The sequence below is a fragment of the Onychostruthus taczanowskii genome, unplaced genomic scaffold, assembly GCF_017590055.1.
Source record: "Onychostruthus taczanowskii isolate IOZ18803 unplaced genomic scaffold, ASM1759005v1 scaffold22, whole genome shotgun sequence".
NCBI lineage: Eukaryota > Metazoa > Chordata > Aves > Passeriformes > Passeridae > Onychostruthus > Onychostruthus taczanowskii.
This window is the reverse complement of record NW_024499462.1, coordinates 12762407-12778919: the sequence shown is the minus strand read 5'-3', so window position 1 is coordinate 12778919 and position 16513 is coordinate 12762407. Positions and strand designations below refer to the sequence as shown.

Below are 16513 nucleotides of genomic sequence, written 5' to 3'. Positions count from 1 at the left end.
AAGTACTCTGGTGGATCATGGTTATAAGAATATATATCAAAGTGAATGCTAAAAAACCCAAAACAATGAGTATTTTGGGGTTTAAATGAGCATTTCCAAACACCTAAACAGCAAGCATGTTTCTAAGACATATTTTCTTCCAGAACTGAAAACTGTTTTCACTTTTTCTGTTGTCTCAAGTGTGAAGAAAGGATTTTTGTTTTTAAAAAAATCACTTAATATTTTTATACAATTATACAGCATACTTCAGTATAAAATACTACTAAGAAATTTGTGAATTCTCATCCACAGTGAAAAGCTAAGAACAAATTATAGATTAGATCATTTTTACCCACATCAAAGAGAGTTTTATCAGGCCAAATGATCCATTTATCACAGGATCAATGCTTATACAAGCCTTCAAATGGAGAGGTAGCTTATGTCACCAAAGAGTTATCTTACTAGTACAGCTGAAATCAATCCTCCAAATGGAAAAAATATCCCACAGTAGGGACTTTTTTCTAGCTTCACAACACTGCTCAGCAAGTTACTCTATACTCCTGACAACAGCAAAATTATCTTCCTCACCAGGACTTCAAAATCAAGATTGTTACATCAAAATTTACTCCATAATGTATATTTACAGCCAGCACTCCTCTTGCACTCCAAGGCCAGACTGAACTGCAAGCAATTCTACAGAAGTCAATGGGGTCTCCAGATGTTTGCAAGGCCCTAATTAAAATAATCTCTCAAGCACAATGACAAACTGTAGATCAGCAGGTTGAAAGCAGCTAATTTTACATTCTTAGACAGTACTTACATTCTTGCTTAAAAGTAAAATACTCTGTTAGGTGTCTGCATTCATGGTTGCCTCTCAAAAGAAACAAAGTGCTTGGGTAAAGAATTTTCAGGACCCATAAGTACAGCACGCACTGTTGAGAAAACAGGACAACCAGTAAAATACACTCGTTTATATAAACTTTAAAAATTATTTCTGAGAAATACTCAGTAAGGATGTTAACAGTTTCAAAAAGCAGGTACTGCTTAATGTGCCATTTTAAAATAGCACTACTTCCCCAAATCCAGTTCTGGACAAGAGTTATGCAAAGTGCTTATTACTTTTCCTAATAGTAGCCACATAGAATACTAGGAAAAAAATTATCTTTGCTGGATATTCAATAATAAAATAAACTCAGCAGAATTAAACTGTAGAATACTTTCATCTAGATGAATATTGCATGGTTTCTGCCTAAAATCTTGTATAACATATGATTCTAAACACTGGCATAAGAAGAAAAGCAGACATTTATTAACAGAGACTGGGAAAAAAATCCCTGACAAAATAATTTCCCTTAAGGTTAGATACATCATTTGGATGTAATTTTTAAACTACAAATGGACAGAGTAAATCATCCTCTCCCCAAACACTGGGGAAGCTGATTGCTTTTTCAGTGTACAAGCAGCAAAGTCAAAGAATTATAGCAATTTTCCACCTATCATTATTACTGCAACATCAGCAGCAAACCCTCAAAAAGATAAGAGCTAAGAGGATGCACAATTATTTCAGTTTAGAGTCTGTTACCACCCAGCAGTCCCAAATGCCAAAAACGTATTTCACAAATTTCAAATCTAATTCTTGGTTTTTTAACTGAGCACAAAAATCTCAAAACCCCACAAGTTTAGGACTTCATTGAAGTCACCTACAAGCTCTTATTATCATTGTTCTTAATCAATACCAGTACACTGAAGCCACTATTACTCAAAGTTACTTTGCATAGAATAGCAGAATACATGAAAAAGGAACAAAGAAAACAAATGGACACTTTAAAGAACACTGCAAACATTCAGAAACACATCAAAGACTTTAACTGTGAAGTTTAGTTAAACTAATTACTGAATTTTTATCTTCTTAGTAAAAACATGCAAAATTAATCTTTGTTCAGAAATTTTTTGAAGTGTAGTGGTTGAAAAGCTTTCATACCAGGTTTTGAAATATTAACATATAGAGTTGATATGTAAATCCATTTTTCAAGGACAACTGTATTACTTGTAATCATCAAGAACAGGCAAAGATCAAATTAATAAATAGGGAATATCAATTGAAATTTTTCCTTAAAGATGACTTTGAGGCAATCACTCTTGCTGCATGTTCTGTTGGTCTACCATCTCTAACAACCCCAAAATGCATTGTGCACGCCTTTCACAGCACACACCCACGCATTATCAGAACCACAACACTTTGATACAGAAACGGAAGAACTACACTGTGACTTGCAAGACACTGTTTCAAATGGCATGCTATTCCATTAGATTTAGTATCTATGAAGAGATCCCAGGCTGAGGCACTTCCCAGGCTGGTTACAGAAGAACACTTAACTTAAAAACTATGCTCTGAAACTAATCGATGTGAATATGTGAACATCTTTGAAATGTAACACACTTAAGAAACACGCTGAAAATAAAAAAATTATTTGAATTCAAAGTAACTGAAAAATTAGTAGCAGAAACACAGGTCATCCTTAGGGAATATCTGTATTTGCTCTAAGAATTTTTGTAAAGAAAAATATTAATAATTATTAAAAACCATTTGATTATCTAAATAAAATTAGTTTCTTTTCTAAAAATAAACAGATAATGATATTAAACAGAGAATAATATTACGAAAGACCTTGCAGTCATGACTCACCTGTTCTCCACAAACATACAAACATATTACCAAACAAGCAGCAGTATGCATAATAATGAAACAGAATTCAACTTTTAGAAAAGCAGCTAAAGAAAGAGGAGAAAAAATGAGTAAGTCTGGTGATTTCAACAGGACAGTCCAAACGACTGGTCACCATCCTCTGTAAACAGGCCTTTATCACAGGAGAAGGCACAGCAAGGAAGAACGCATTCAAATCTTAAAGCAGACCTAAAACTTCGTTTGAAAACCTAAGTGAAAGTGTGCTTATAAAAAAATTAGGACAGAACAGATTAATATATTCAGTTACCTCTATACTAAAATAACCTCTGTCTACATAGTCACCGAGGAAGAGGTATCTTGTGTTAGCAGGTGATCCTCCCACTTCAAACAGCTTCATTAGATCAAAGAACTGGCCATGAATATCACCACACACTGCAAGCAAAAATTTTGTTCGAATTAATTAAAAAAAATCTAACGGAAAAGTCACCATGTTATAGTTAACAGCCACAAAGTACTTCTAATTAAGAAGAAAGACAGGTATAAAGCAGGAATAACAAAAATTTTTGATGGTTCCCCCTTTGCTTTTCATGAACATCTGGTCTTCACTACCTGTGACAATATTGATGATATAGCTCTGAGTCCTGGATATTGGGGGGTATTCTTCCAACACATTTAATGCACTGAGCATTCATGTATTGAAAGCTATCAGCACCTCTAATATCCTCCCCAACTCCTTTTAGGTATCTTTGCAAATTCTCCTTGGTAAGTGTATTTGAAAATGCCTGCTGCTTTGCAACAATTTGCTGAGTCCATGTGAACTTGAAAAAGGCAGGGAGTGTACTTTTGTTTCTGAGTCAGACTAACATATTTTTTAATAAAATCATATCTTCTCCTTGCTCAGTTACTTTTCTCCTTCAAATAACCATGTCCATTATTTCAACAGTGGATTTTTCCTGTGTTTTTAGAATATGAGAAGGGACAAGGCCAGTGGTCAGCAACCAAAGGCAGAAATGCCAAAGATAGCAGCAGATGGGAAGCCTTTAGGGAGCATACAGCAAAACCAGGTCATCTCACAACTTTAAAAAAGTAATTAAAAATGCATGGAAGAGACAACTGCTCCTATCTCCTCTTTCCCACAGGAGTTCCCAGTTCAATGGAGGTCAGGAGCTGCCTTCTCACTCCTGCATAAGGTGTCACTGGTAACAACAGGAATTTGAGAGACTATGTCTTTCATTGATGCAAAATGTCACCGATCAACTGACAAATAGCATCTCCTGACTTCTTAAAGTTTATCAGTAAAATTTTTTGGGGAAAAAAGTTGTCCTAACTTTGGAAAGAAATACTGGATATGGCACACCACATTATATAGGTTGTTATTCTCTTAGAGCAGACCATTCATCATCACAACCTACTAAAATATGAGACTAAATAGCATGTGCACTCTTTTATGTCTCTGTCTTTAAGATTCCTACTCAAACACTGAAAGAACTTTCCTCCTTTTTAAATTGCCAATATACCAATTACCTGTATATACAGAAATATAAAAATGCTAAACAAACTTTAATTCTGAGTTTATTTGGAACTTCAAAAGACTCTGAGCTCAGTCAGACACTTAGTAGCTTCCACTATTTCAATCATTCTTCTTTTTTAAATGTCAAAAATAATAATGATGTACTGATGTAAAGTTTTCATTTACCTAATACTAACAAATAACAAGCTGATGCCCCAAAAGAAGCTTTCAGACACTAATTTAATTTATGTAAGCCCACTTAGAAGAAAACCCATTCAGATTAAAGAAAATGTGATTTGAACATAAAAAGCAAATCTACTTTCATTAGCATAAATAACAGACATGCAACATAGCTACTTTCTATGAGTATAGACTGTTTATCAATAAAAGTATTGAAGGACACCAATTCACCAATTCCACCTTTCACCAGGTCAATCAGAAACCGAACTGTTCCAACTATGAAAATACTGGAGAAAATCCTAAAAGTCAGTTTTGTATCCCAGTGGCTCTGGCCCTAGTGTCCAAGATGCTAAAACAGTCTTTATCAGTACTACTGCTCTCACAAGAACGTGGTTTTATGTGCAGTCACCAGTCTCACTTACAGAACAATATAAAGGTGTATTTTTCACTAAGAATCCCAGTTCACAGTATCTGTTTCAAACCACAATAACGAGCTTCTGTTCACATATTTAGATTTCAGAATTATCCAGAGTTCAGGCAGGTGCCTTTATTCCTACTTATAACATTGATGGAATTAGAAATTTGTATTTCAACAGCATTTAACTACTTTCTTCTTTTGTCCAATTTTAATACCAATGCTACTAGCTTTTTCAATAGGTTTAATGCCTTCATTTGTTAAGCAAGTGCAGTTGTGAAGGATAATTCAGTTGGACTAACTGAGAGAAATTTTGGTTCAGCAATTTGAAGACAAATTCTACTACAGAAAAAATCTGGCTTTTTCAAATTTAGTTATGTATGAAATTACCTAGAAATATTACCTGTAATTGGAGCTTCAACTTCTATCATAGTTTTTTCCCTCCGCAATATTGCAGCACCCTCATTGATGATTCTAAGTGCAATTTCTTCATCCACTCGACCTTCCTTTATCAAGTGGTTCTTCAAAATGTCAACCCTTGGTCTTCCATCTGTGTCAAACACTTCTTCGGATGTCAAGCGATGCGTTGGTGGAAAAGGGACAGCTAAAATTTAAAAAGAAGAAACAGCAGTCTTGACACTCAATTTGAAAAACTGAGTCCATCTAGAAGTGGGGATCTACCATGGAATAGCTGCTATCCCAAGTAGCAAACTTGTCTTTTCATCAAGGAATTTTACGACATCATTAAAATCTGGACAGAATAGCGTTGTGTATGTATTTCAAAAAATAAACATCTATACTATGCAAGGTTGTAGAAATTATAAAACAGAATTAGAAGGCATAGTAATATGTGCAATATCTGGAAGAGTCAAAAGTGACTTTGCAAAGGGAAATAATCTCTCTCCATTACACCACCATTCCCTGAAGGACTCATGAAGTACTGGTGATGCAGGATTATCCATTTAAAAGCCACTCAAACTTTCAAAATTTAAAATTATCCCATAATCAAAGCCTCAGGGGGAAAAACCCACGAAAAAACCTCAACCAAACAAAAAGAACCACCAAAACAAATACAAAGCTTGCAAGAAAAGGATCCAATGCTGTTCAAAAGACTAGAAATAAAAGGAGTCAGTAAGCAGTGGTTGGGGACCAAAGCAGGCTCAGCAACTGGCCAGACAGCACACTTGGCAATCTGTAGCAGTTCAGCTGCTGCACAAGTGAGATATGGACGTGAGCCATGGAAAAAAGACGACACTTTAAAACTGCCACTAAGCAACGTCATGGTACTCAGGATGTCACAGGAAATAAAACCAATCTGACCCTGTCTTCTCCTCAAGCATACTACTGTTGAATGAATGAACTACAACAGAAGCAAAACCATTCTGTTTCTCACCATTTAAATACTGTATGTTAAAAGAGAAAAATAGGAGGAGCACATTATTCAAACATAAGAACTGGTAGCATGAATACACTTGTAGATAGAGTATTCATATTAATTTTCGTACTTTCTGAAGTTAACTTTACACTCAAAAATCAATGCTTAGATACTGAAACATTCCCTGACTTTATTGAAAACGATTTCTAGATTTCTAGTAACACATTGCTACTCTTCTGTTTTATGGGGTAGTAAAAAATAAAACACCTGATGCACAAATCATACATATATTCACTGAAATTAATTTTTTCTAGAAAATAATCTAGAGATATGTCTACTATTCCTCTTATAAAAGTTTACAGGTAGCAAAAAGCTGCAAAAAGTGCCCCTACATATTGTAGAACGAATTCACCACTTTTCTGTGGATGTAAAGTATTTGATTAACGAAAGGAAAATTTTATGCCTTTCCTTCAGACTCCTCTATCAGCAATTCAAGTTTCACTCAGAAATGCTAAAATTTCATGTAGTCCAAATGTTAATAAAATTAACTTATTTAAGATATCAAAAGACAATCACTTCTGTTCCCTGCACAATTGTTTTAAAAACATAAATCTGGCTCTGAGAAGAGAAATTAATTATTCTGAAAAAATAAATTTATCTGATTTTTAGAAGAACTTAATTATGACCAGGCAAGCATCAGTTCTAATATTCATTGCTTTCCAACCTTCAGATTCTCTTAATGTTATTTTTTACATTATTTGGAAGTTTATATAAATCTGTACATGAATTAGTCTTACGCTCTTTCTTGCCCCACTTTTTTTAATACATTATTTGTGGGCCCACAATGGCCTTCAGCAATTCAAAGTTGAGCTTATCTTTTTAGGAGAGACCAGACAACTCAGAAAGATTTCTCCTGCTTTAATTCCTACAAAAGCATTAGAGATCTCACACACCTTCTCACGACCAAAGTCAGTCACCTCCAAGACACAGTTTTTTAAGAACTGTGCTCCATTAATCCTAGTATTATTCAGATCTACTAAGGTGAAAGAGGACTGTTTTGTTCTTTTTGGAAGCTTTTTTTGGTAGATGCAGGGTGTGGCAGAGAATGGTCTGTTGAGGTGACCACCCATTCTTCATTCTCTTGAGTGCAAATCATTACTAACTTACTACAACTACCTGGCTGCAGAATTCAAGAAGACCTCTTCCTTATGGCAATTCAGATATTTCAGGGGTTTTATGTGCGTGGTAAGTGAAATTTTCTTCCCTTAATAAAGTTCTTACATCTACTAACAAAATAAAGCTTTGAGTTTGTCTATTGAATTATATTCTCTGGGAGGCTAAAAACCCAGCTGTTTTTACTCCAGTGTCAAGATCTGTCTCAAATTATTTGAATTCATATACTTACGAAGGCTCAGATTTAAAACTCTGTATCCAGGGGTTTGTTATCCATAATGCCCAAAACCCACAACTGTGGTATGAGAAGTAATTAAGGATCTCCAAAGTTATATTTGCCTCATGAAAAAATGAAGTCTTAAAACTAGTTCCTCAGAATTTAACAAAATCCTTTTCACATAATACATGCAGTTTCCCATCACTCAAGAAGGATTTCTTAAGAATAATTTTCAAAGAATGCAGAATGAAATATGGCTGAAGATTTTAGCCATGATCTGAATCACACAGTAAATAAAAAGTAACACTTTTCAGAAAAACTGTTTCTTTCCATTTTATACTTTAAAATGGAAACATTCCAGCAAACGTTAACACTGTATTAGAGTGCATACCTTTGAAAAATATGACAACCGCTTTTAATAGGTTAAGGATGAGGATTTTTGAACCATGTAGACAATTTCTGCAAACTAATGGGTTTAATTAAAGCTTTGATGAAGTAGTCATAGAATGTTATAGCCTAAGGAAAAAGAATTGCAGCATGATGTTTTCCAAGACACGAATATAATCCATGTTTCAAAGTCTTTGTGCACAACCTGTGCTCTCGGGAATGTAACAGAATGGTAATTAAGAGGAATTACCCTAAGGAAATAACATGGTGTTGGGCATTAAAGGATTCTCCTCTTCCATTCCCAGCCAAGCTAAACACTGGAAAAGTATCTAGAGAAGAATCTCTAACACACACTGCAGTATCTTATTAGTAAAAGTATAGATGTTAATAACAAATGTAGCACATCATGATTTACAACTACAGACAAGATTTTCTAAAACAAACTATTGCTTACTAGTCACAATTAATCAATTTCACTTTAAAAATACATACAAATGATACAATTTTAATATATTGGTCAAAAAATGTAAACAGTAGAGCTGAGTTAAAAAACAGTGAATAGCTTTTGGGACTTGTTAATGAAACTATTTTGATGGCTTTTTATTACTAATTGAATATGCATTAACAAAGAAGAAAAAAAATCACCTTTCCATTATACTGCAGTACCAATAAGAGATATAGAAAGCAAAACCTCAAAAATTAATTCTACACTGACTTTCTACAAGCCTTTGGGTACATTGATACCTTACAATAAAGCATGCTGTGGAGATTCAAAGATTAGCAGCAATCTGAAGGGATGAATTCCCACGACGCAGTAAGAAGTTCAAAGAAGAAAAACGACATTAGTGTGGCACTTCACCTGGTATAATAATCCCTGCTGAAAGGTGTAATATGGCAACTAACACAAACATGCTGCTTCCAGACCCAAAGCAGATCTCACACTGCCTAGTAACTGAATACAAGAGTAGCTGCTAATCAAATTTTACATGCAGATACTGTAAATTTAAACCACACTGATATATATGCCCATTATAATAACCTCAGTTAAATCTGGCTTATATCAAGAGACACCCTGTTGGAACAGGCTCATGAAACGAGATGAGATCAAAGCCCCTAAACTAATGTAAGAAAAAGCATCAGGATCAACTGTAGAAGGTACTGAACTTCCACAAGCAAAATTGTTTCCGTTCTTATGACTGTAAAACTTAAATAATTCTTCTTCTCTCACAGTGAAAGAAAAGTAGCCATTTTTCCTCTATCATCAGAAGCCCATGCCATGTTTCATGAATTTAGTTTCTAAAACTTAAATAATTCTTCTTCTCTCACAGTGAAAGAAATCCTCTATCATCAGAAGCCCATGGCATGTTTCATGAATTTAGTTTTGGCTGTTAAAACCTGCTCAGTATCCCACACTGCATTTTCTGTTTCAAGAATGTTTTTGATTTCATAGATAAAGTCTGTCTCACCTCACATTACTAAGGTTACTAAACAGAGACATTCTGTTTGCAAAGAATTTGTTGCTTTGGTGATAGGTATACATGAAACAGTATATATAATGCTTGTCTCCACCAAGTGTATCATGTAGCAATATAAGCATGGTGCTCAGTGAAAAAGAAGGCCAGCATCCTTCATTTTCTCAGCAGGTTTATCACCATGATAGCAAAATCATCTGGGGGTTTTCTGTCATTTAATCACCTTTTGTGGTCTTTTGGTTTTTTAAATGCATTGCTGTCTATGTACTGTCACTCAGAAGAATCACAAAGCCTAAAACCTATTTACATCTTTCAGTTTGTCCCTGGAGTTTTCACACTTCTGCCAGCATCTCTACAGAAGGAAAAGATGCAGCATCCATAACTGCTATGAGGACAGAATATATCCAATTATTCTTCTGCACTGGCAGAACAGATTTCAAAAGAAATAGCATAAAGGCATCACAGATGGTCTGTGGACCAGCAACTCTGAAAATACTAGATAAGCACAAATACACAGTAGAATACATGGAATCAGAAAGCTACAATTAAAAGCTGACAAAACCCACAAGTTATCCTATTCACCTCAAGCAAGAAAGCACAGATACAGCAAAGCCAATTTCTTGCAAATTACCAAAACTATCCCAAAGTTTCTTTGAATGCAAGGTCCCTGCTATATTAACCAGCATCCTAAAAGCAAGAAAAAACAGCCCTGTAAACCTTGAAACCCTACAACAGCACTAAAGGTACAATTTATTTCATCCTCACTTATCATGTACTTGCAGTGTCAAAAGTTTCATAGAATTTTAAATCTCAGATGAAACTGTGGATGTATCTTGTAAGCCACGGTGCATTCATTCATCTTTTACACTGTGTAGTTTTTCAATTAACTTGGTTGACGTTTTTGGAAGTTCCTCACAGGAAAAACACAGTTATTTCTTTGAAAAGTATTTAAAGATACTCCTGCCCTTAAAATGACCACACTGTGTTATACCAGAAAATTACTTAGTGCTTAAATGCACTTCTGGCAATGACAGATGCATAGATCCTTCCCTCTCAATACTCTGGTTTTGAAACAGGGTGGTTTATGGATTTTCTCTAAAGTTTCATCCAGACCACCATGTTTATGACCACTGTTAGAACTGATTTCCACTATTTTGTCCAGATTCTGAATAGACATTTTCATAATTTTTGATTTCACTGCAGAATTGTTGCTACAAATTCCGCAATCTGAATTACATGTTACCTGAAAAGGTATTTCACCTTTTCTATTTTGTTTGGTACTGCATTTCTCCTTTTCACAGGGTGACAAGAATTGCAGTAGCTTCCTACTCAACTTTTCCATTAAACACCATTCATAAGGTAAGAAATATCTAACTCTATCCCCTATTCAACCGCTCCTTTTCCAAGTCAGACTTGTCATGTTTGTCACTCCACCTCACCCAAAAGCCACTCTCCGCCTCTGAACATATCTTTAGATAAAGTAAAAAATCAGGCAGATGGAACAAAATCACATGCTGTTATTCAAGATGCACATATAACACAACATACATATAACGACATGATGGTGCAATCTCTGTTTTCTAAATTGGTTATCTAATATTCCCTGAATTTTTATCAGACCAGCTGACTGCCACTGCATTAACATTTTCATAACATTATCCATACAGATCCTAATATTTCTTTCCCAAGTTCACTGCCTTCTATGTTTAAGAAAAAATTGTTCTGTCCTTTGTAGAGTCTGCTCTGTCTTTCTGTTAACAGCATCTCCTACAACTTCTTTACGAAGCACTCAGCCTAACAAGAGCTGACTGAAACATCTCTGGAAGTTTGCTGTCCTGGCTAAGTGTTACTATTTCCCATTCACTCTGTTTTCTAAAGAACTTGTCAACACATTTAAAGAGCACACATGACAGATGTCAACCTCCCTCCACCATGAGAGTTTACCACCTATTAACATCCTTTCTCTCCTAACTTTAATCCAGAAGAGGATATTTCCTCTTCTGCTTACTTTAAAGACTTCAGTGAAGAAACATGATGAATAGCTTTGCCTGGATCAACAAGCTCACTGGCTTCTTCAAAATATTCTAACAATTTCTCTTGATTTTCATCTATGAAACCTGTACCAACTCCTCTTTAACACTTATTTCCTGGGTATATAGCTAGACCACTCTTTCTTATAAGTGCTATGAACCTATTTAAATTAAACTTATTGATCTACAGTTGTCCAGTTAAATCCAGAATTTTTTTTAAATGCTGCCGTGCTCCACCTCTCAGGCTCAGAAGATGAGTTATGCCACAGGTCATAGAAAATAAACCCACAATTTTGTACCCAAAATCCCCAAAGAATTCCTTTAGAGCCACCAGACAAATATCTTTGGATCCTGAGATACTTTTTGGGAACATTTCTTTCGTTGATGAATTTTGAAACCACTTACATTTCCATGAGAGAATTCTTTGATCCATTCAGCAGTAATAACTGACTCATGTGTGAAAGACACCTCAGTTCCTTAAAACAATAAATACACATGCGAGCAGTTGGCAGATTTTTGTGCTCTGGCCTTATCTTCCCAGCCCTCAATTGCCAATTTGCCCTACTGAAATTGAAACAGGCTTCCATTTTTGGGTGAGTTTTTTTCGGTTTTGTTGTTGTTATTTCAAGATTTATCCACTCTAAACATCCCCTGAAACAAAAAAAAGACCAGTCAAACACTTACTTCTCAGAATTCAGTTCCATTCCATTGTATCTCCCCCAAAACAAAATTGTGGTTTTAATTTTTTTTTTTTTAATATGACAATTTAATACTCTCTTCACACTGCTGCTTTTCTGGATCATCCTAGAATAATTTCTGGCCAGCAGCATAAGTGTCTTACAAAATTTTTAAAACAGGCTTCATGCTGCCTGTCAACTTTTAACTTTTTACCTGTTTTTAAATTCGGACTCTGAATTATAAATTTAAATACTGCAATGATTTCTTTTTCTCGTTACATTGGCGTAACTGTTCAAAAGTAACTATTAGAGCCTTTATTTCAGAGCCTGCTTGCTCAAGGATATGAGTTACATTTCTTTGGGTTTCTCTAAAGAGCTGTTTCAATAAGCTTCCACTAAATATCTAAAATGATTGTCTGCCAATCAGACTCTACCATGACTTTTATCCAAAACAAAGGAATACTGAAATCTTTCCATTTCCAGAAGAACAGACATAATCTCCAAATTTAGCATTAGGTCAGCATGACAAGGTCCCGTGGATTGTGTCCCAAGGCCTAGCAACACCCACAGTGCACGGAGTGTAATGCTGGGAGGATGGGAACTTCCAAGTACAACTCTGGGCTGTAACTACCCACAAGAGAGTCAGGGAAACCCTCATGCTTTGCTCTCAAAAAAAAGGCAATGAAGGCTCATCCCTGCCATGCTCAGGACCACTGACTGTATCAGTGTGAGCTTCCAAGCTCTTCTTCATCCCTACCAGGGAAAAGTACCTTATCACAAGGCAGTGACACAGTTGTTTCAGGAGAAAAGATACATTGACAAATTTAAAGTTTGAAAGTCACATGGTTGAAAGGTGAGGTGAGCTGACTGAAGTCAGCCAATTGTCATCTAAAAAAAAGGCAAACCCAAAGAATCAGATACAACATTTAAGTATCAAGAACAGTTTATTGAAAAAAGATTTTGACAGAACATAAAAAAGGGAACCGATTTGTTCCACAAGACAGTAAAACACTAAGTATCCTTCAAAGATGGACACGGTGCCTTAGAAAATAGTGAATCAGAACAACAGGTGTATTGTCTCATCCCTCTTTGGGAAAAAAAAAAAATTGCAGTAACAAAAGCCTCATCACAAGACACCTTTTGGGAACCAAATGCCAAAAGCTGACTTTTAGACAGTTTTTCAGTTCCATAGCTAACCATTAATTTACAGGAAACTCTGTAAGTACAAATTAGTCAGGCAATTTAACTAAGCCATGTAAAAGAAAATTTGAGCTTTTTATACACTTCAAAAGCAATCAGTGACCTTTGATGAGAAAATTCATACTTGGAAAGATATGCTAGACAACGCAGCTAGACCGCACATATAAAGCTATTTTTATGTTTATTTTATATATATCTATCCAATATGACATAATTCATCTGATTAGCCTTTAAAATACTTCTCTACATATCTGTACTTCCCATCAACTGCTAAATATACAAGTCAAAATATGAAGGTCAATATACAAGCCAAAATATGAATCCTAATCATTATCCTACTTATTAGAAAAAATTAGTTACTGATGACACAGTAATTCAGTAATTTCTTCTTGGATGAGCACCTCTTGCCCACTTCTGCTAACATGTATTATAACAGGTAAAGAATTCAATTTCTCACAGCCTCTGAAATGTAATGAATTCTGTTCTTTATCCCCCTCTTCCAGTGATACAGAGGAAGAAAATAAAACTTAAATAAACAATGCAAACAACAGCAAGCTTTAGGTCCTCAATTCAAATTTTCTCCCCAAAAGACACAGTATATAGAAAGCATGAAAGCTGAAATATGGACCAATACACAGATACACCAGATAATATTACTACATTTTCTCTGTGTCTTTTCTTAAAAATCTGAGACATTATAAAAGACCTATTCATTGTATAACAGGAGAGAGTATGGTGAATGTTTCTTGGTATGCAAGAGGCAATGCATCTGTTTGTGAAGAGGGATGTGACACAGTTGTCACATCTTAGCATGGTTTCAACAAATTGCACAGATACTCCCACTTAGGACTGACATAACCTGCAATCTTGCACTTCTGGGGTCACTGTCTAAAAAAAGTATTTCCAACTGCACTGCACCTAATGGGGGAGGAGAAACCAAACCACCCTGTCCTTCGTATCAATAACACAGACAGCTTGGCACAACTGGCCAGGCTTTCTCCAGAAGCCAGTGATTCAGCATGATAGGGGTGGAGAGGACAGGTCAACAGAAGGTATAGAAAAATGCTGCCATATGAACTGGTTGTAATTCTGTCAGATGAAGCCACCAAAGACTGATTACCTATAGAAACAGGTAAACCTATACCTATTATCTATACAAATTACCTACACAATAGTTCTGCATCCTAACACCTAGGTTCAAAGAAATACTGCAAACTCAGGCAATAATTCTGCTTAGAATGAAGCAAGTCTTAATGGCAATTTTAAACAACCAGATGCATAGGTCACATTTAACAAGCTGAATTATTAAGTGATTGGAAATCAGCAGGTTTTCCACTGCCTTCTAAAGCATCTGATCACTTACTATTAATTCTTTCACATTGTTTGAAGAACTTAACTTCTTATCACAAATTGCAGTAAAGGTACAAAAATTCAGCAGCTCTAAACACCACACATTGAAGTAGCACTAAGAAGTACAGGTTTCCAGTAGACTGGTTTTAACATTTTCTACTTTCACCCTTGCAATTTGCTCAAACAAATCAACAGGTTAAGCAATTCAAAATGAGTAACAGCTTATTACAAGTAAAGCTTTCCAGTTTACTAGAAAACACGCTGATGTTCAAAATATCCAATGGGATTCCAAGGCTTTAATTAACACCTGCTGAGGACAAACAAATCCTTCTCATTTCTCAAGGACCCCTGTAACAAAAAAAGTTAAACCACCAGATCTGCACCCCTTCCAACTCAGTCAGACCCTGTGTTCCTAGGGGTGTCAATCTTAAAAGCAGACTGCTTGTGTATACCTGTGATTTCCAACCAGGCCTGCCATAACAATTGTCCACACTGACACCACCAAATACAGTGCAATATGAAAACCACTGGGATCAGAATATAATGATGTGCAACTTGAGTAAACACAACCTAGGAATTCTTTGAAGCACTGCCTATGCTCTACCCTGTCAATTTAGGTCTATCACACGTATTTCAGTATGCTCTGGTTGCAAAGGATTTATATTCCTCACAAAAACTAAAATTACACACTTCACAGGGTTCAGAGAAAACAATTATTTTATACCATTTGGGATGCTAGACCATCCTAGTTTTAGGTGGATGTATCTACTATAAAATGCTTTAATTTTTCTCCTAAGAAGTATAACGTTTGACTTTTCGCGGCTCCCCACGAGATTACCAAGGAAGGCCACAAAGAAATAGATCAAGGTGAATTTTCTCCATCAGAACTGGAACCTGAGAACAGCAGCCAACAGAACGGGCGGCAGCACCTTCCCATTCGCCCTTCCCCGGCGCTGTCAGCGTCTGCAATCACAGGGCTCTCCCCTGCGCAGAGAGCGGAAAAGCCCCGCAGAGCCGGGGTGCGGGAGGGCCGGAGCGCGGCGGGGCCCCCGCTCAGCCCCGCACACGCTTCGGGCAGCGCATCCGGGCGGGACGCGCCAGGCCCGCAGGCCCCGGCCACCGCTTCCCTCACAGCCCCGCCGCCCTCGCAGGCCCGCCCGCGCCCAGCTTAGTCCCCCCATCCGGCAGTGCCGACCCCGGATACTCCCACGCCCGTGCGGACATCCCACGCCTCCGCAAGATGCCGAGCTGCCTTCCCGTCCCCACCGGCGGGCAGGGCAGCCCGGCCCGCACATGGAGGGCACTGATCCCCACGGCCAGTCCGCCTCTCTGCGCCCAGGCGGGCCTCGGCACTCGGGCGGGGGTCACGGCCCCGCCACGCCGCGCAGCCATGTTCCCTCTGCGGGACCGCGGAACGCTCACCCTTGACGGCGCGTTCGCTGGTGGCGTGGGGCGTCAGCAGCAGCACCTTGCTCCCTTCCTTGGCGGACATCGCTGAGCGCTGCCGGGCTCCGGCGGCGGCTGCTGGGCGCGGCAGCGCCTTCGTCCGCCCCTCCGCCGGCGGCTGGTGGGGCGCGGCCGGCCCCGACCGGGACCACGGCGAGACTCCCGCCCGACCCGGGGCGGCGGCGCGGGGCGGGGCGGGGAATGCGGCCCGACACCTCCCGGCGCGCCCCGGACAGCAGGGGGAGGCGGGCGAGGCGGCCGGAACGCCCCCGCCTCAGGACGGGCGGGCACCAGGCCGGGGCTGAGGGGGAGGTGCGGCGGATGGCCCGGCCCCCAGCGACCCTGCGCGGGCAAGGGCCGGCGGCCACCATGGAGAGCTCCGTGGGGCCGGCCGGGGGCGGCCCAGCTGGGGGAGT

General features: G+C 38.0%; 1 protein-coding gene across 10 annotated transcripts in view; it reads right to left on the bottom strand.

Annotated features, from left to right (window-relative positions):
• Positions 1 to 16224, bottom strand: part of PPP3CB (protein phosphatase 3 catalytic subunit beta) — a 50577-nt gene extending 34353 nt beyond the window's left edge. For all 10 annotated transcript variants that reach the window (XR_005952681.1, XR_005952680.1, XR_005952684.1 and 7 more), the window contains exons 1-4: positions 16074 to 16224; positions 5174 to 5374; positions 2973 to 3097; positions 800 to 911 (exon numbers count right to left, since the gene is read on the bottom strand). Coding sequence is in view for 3 of the 10 variants with exons in the window: in XM_041404801.1 (XP_041260735.1) it covers positions 800 to 911; positions 2973 to 3097; positions 5174 to 5374; positions 16074 to 16143 (508 nt within the window). In the remaining 7 variants the exon portion in view is untranslated. The remainder of the gene's footprint in view (positions 1 to 799; positions 912 to 2972; positions 3098 to 5173; positions 5375 to 16073) is intronic.
• Between the last annotated feature and the right edge of the window lie 289 nt (positions 16225 to 16513).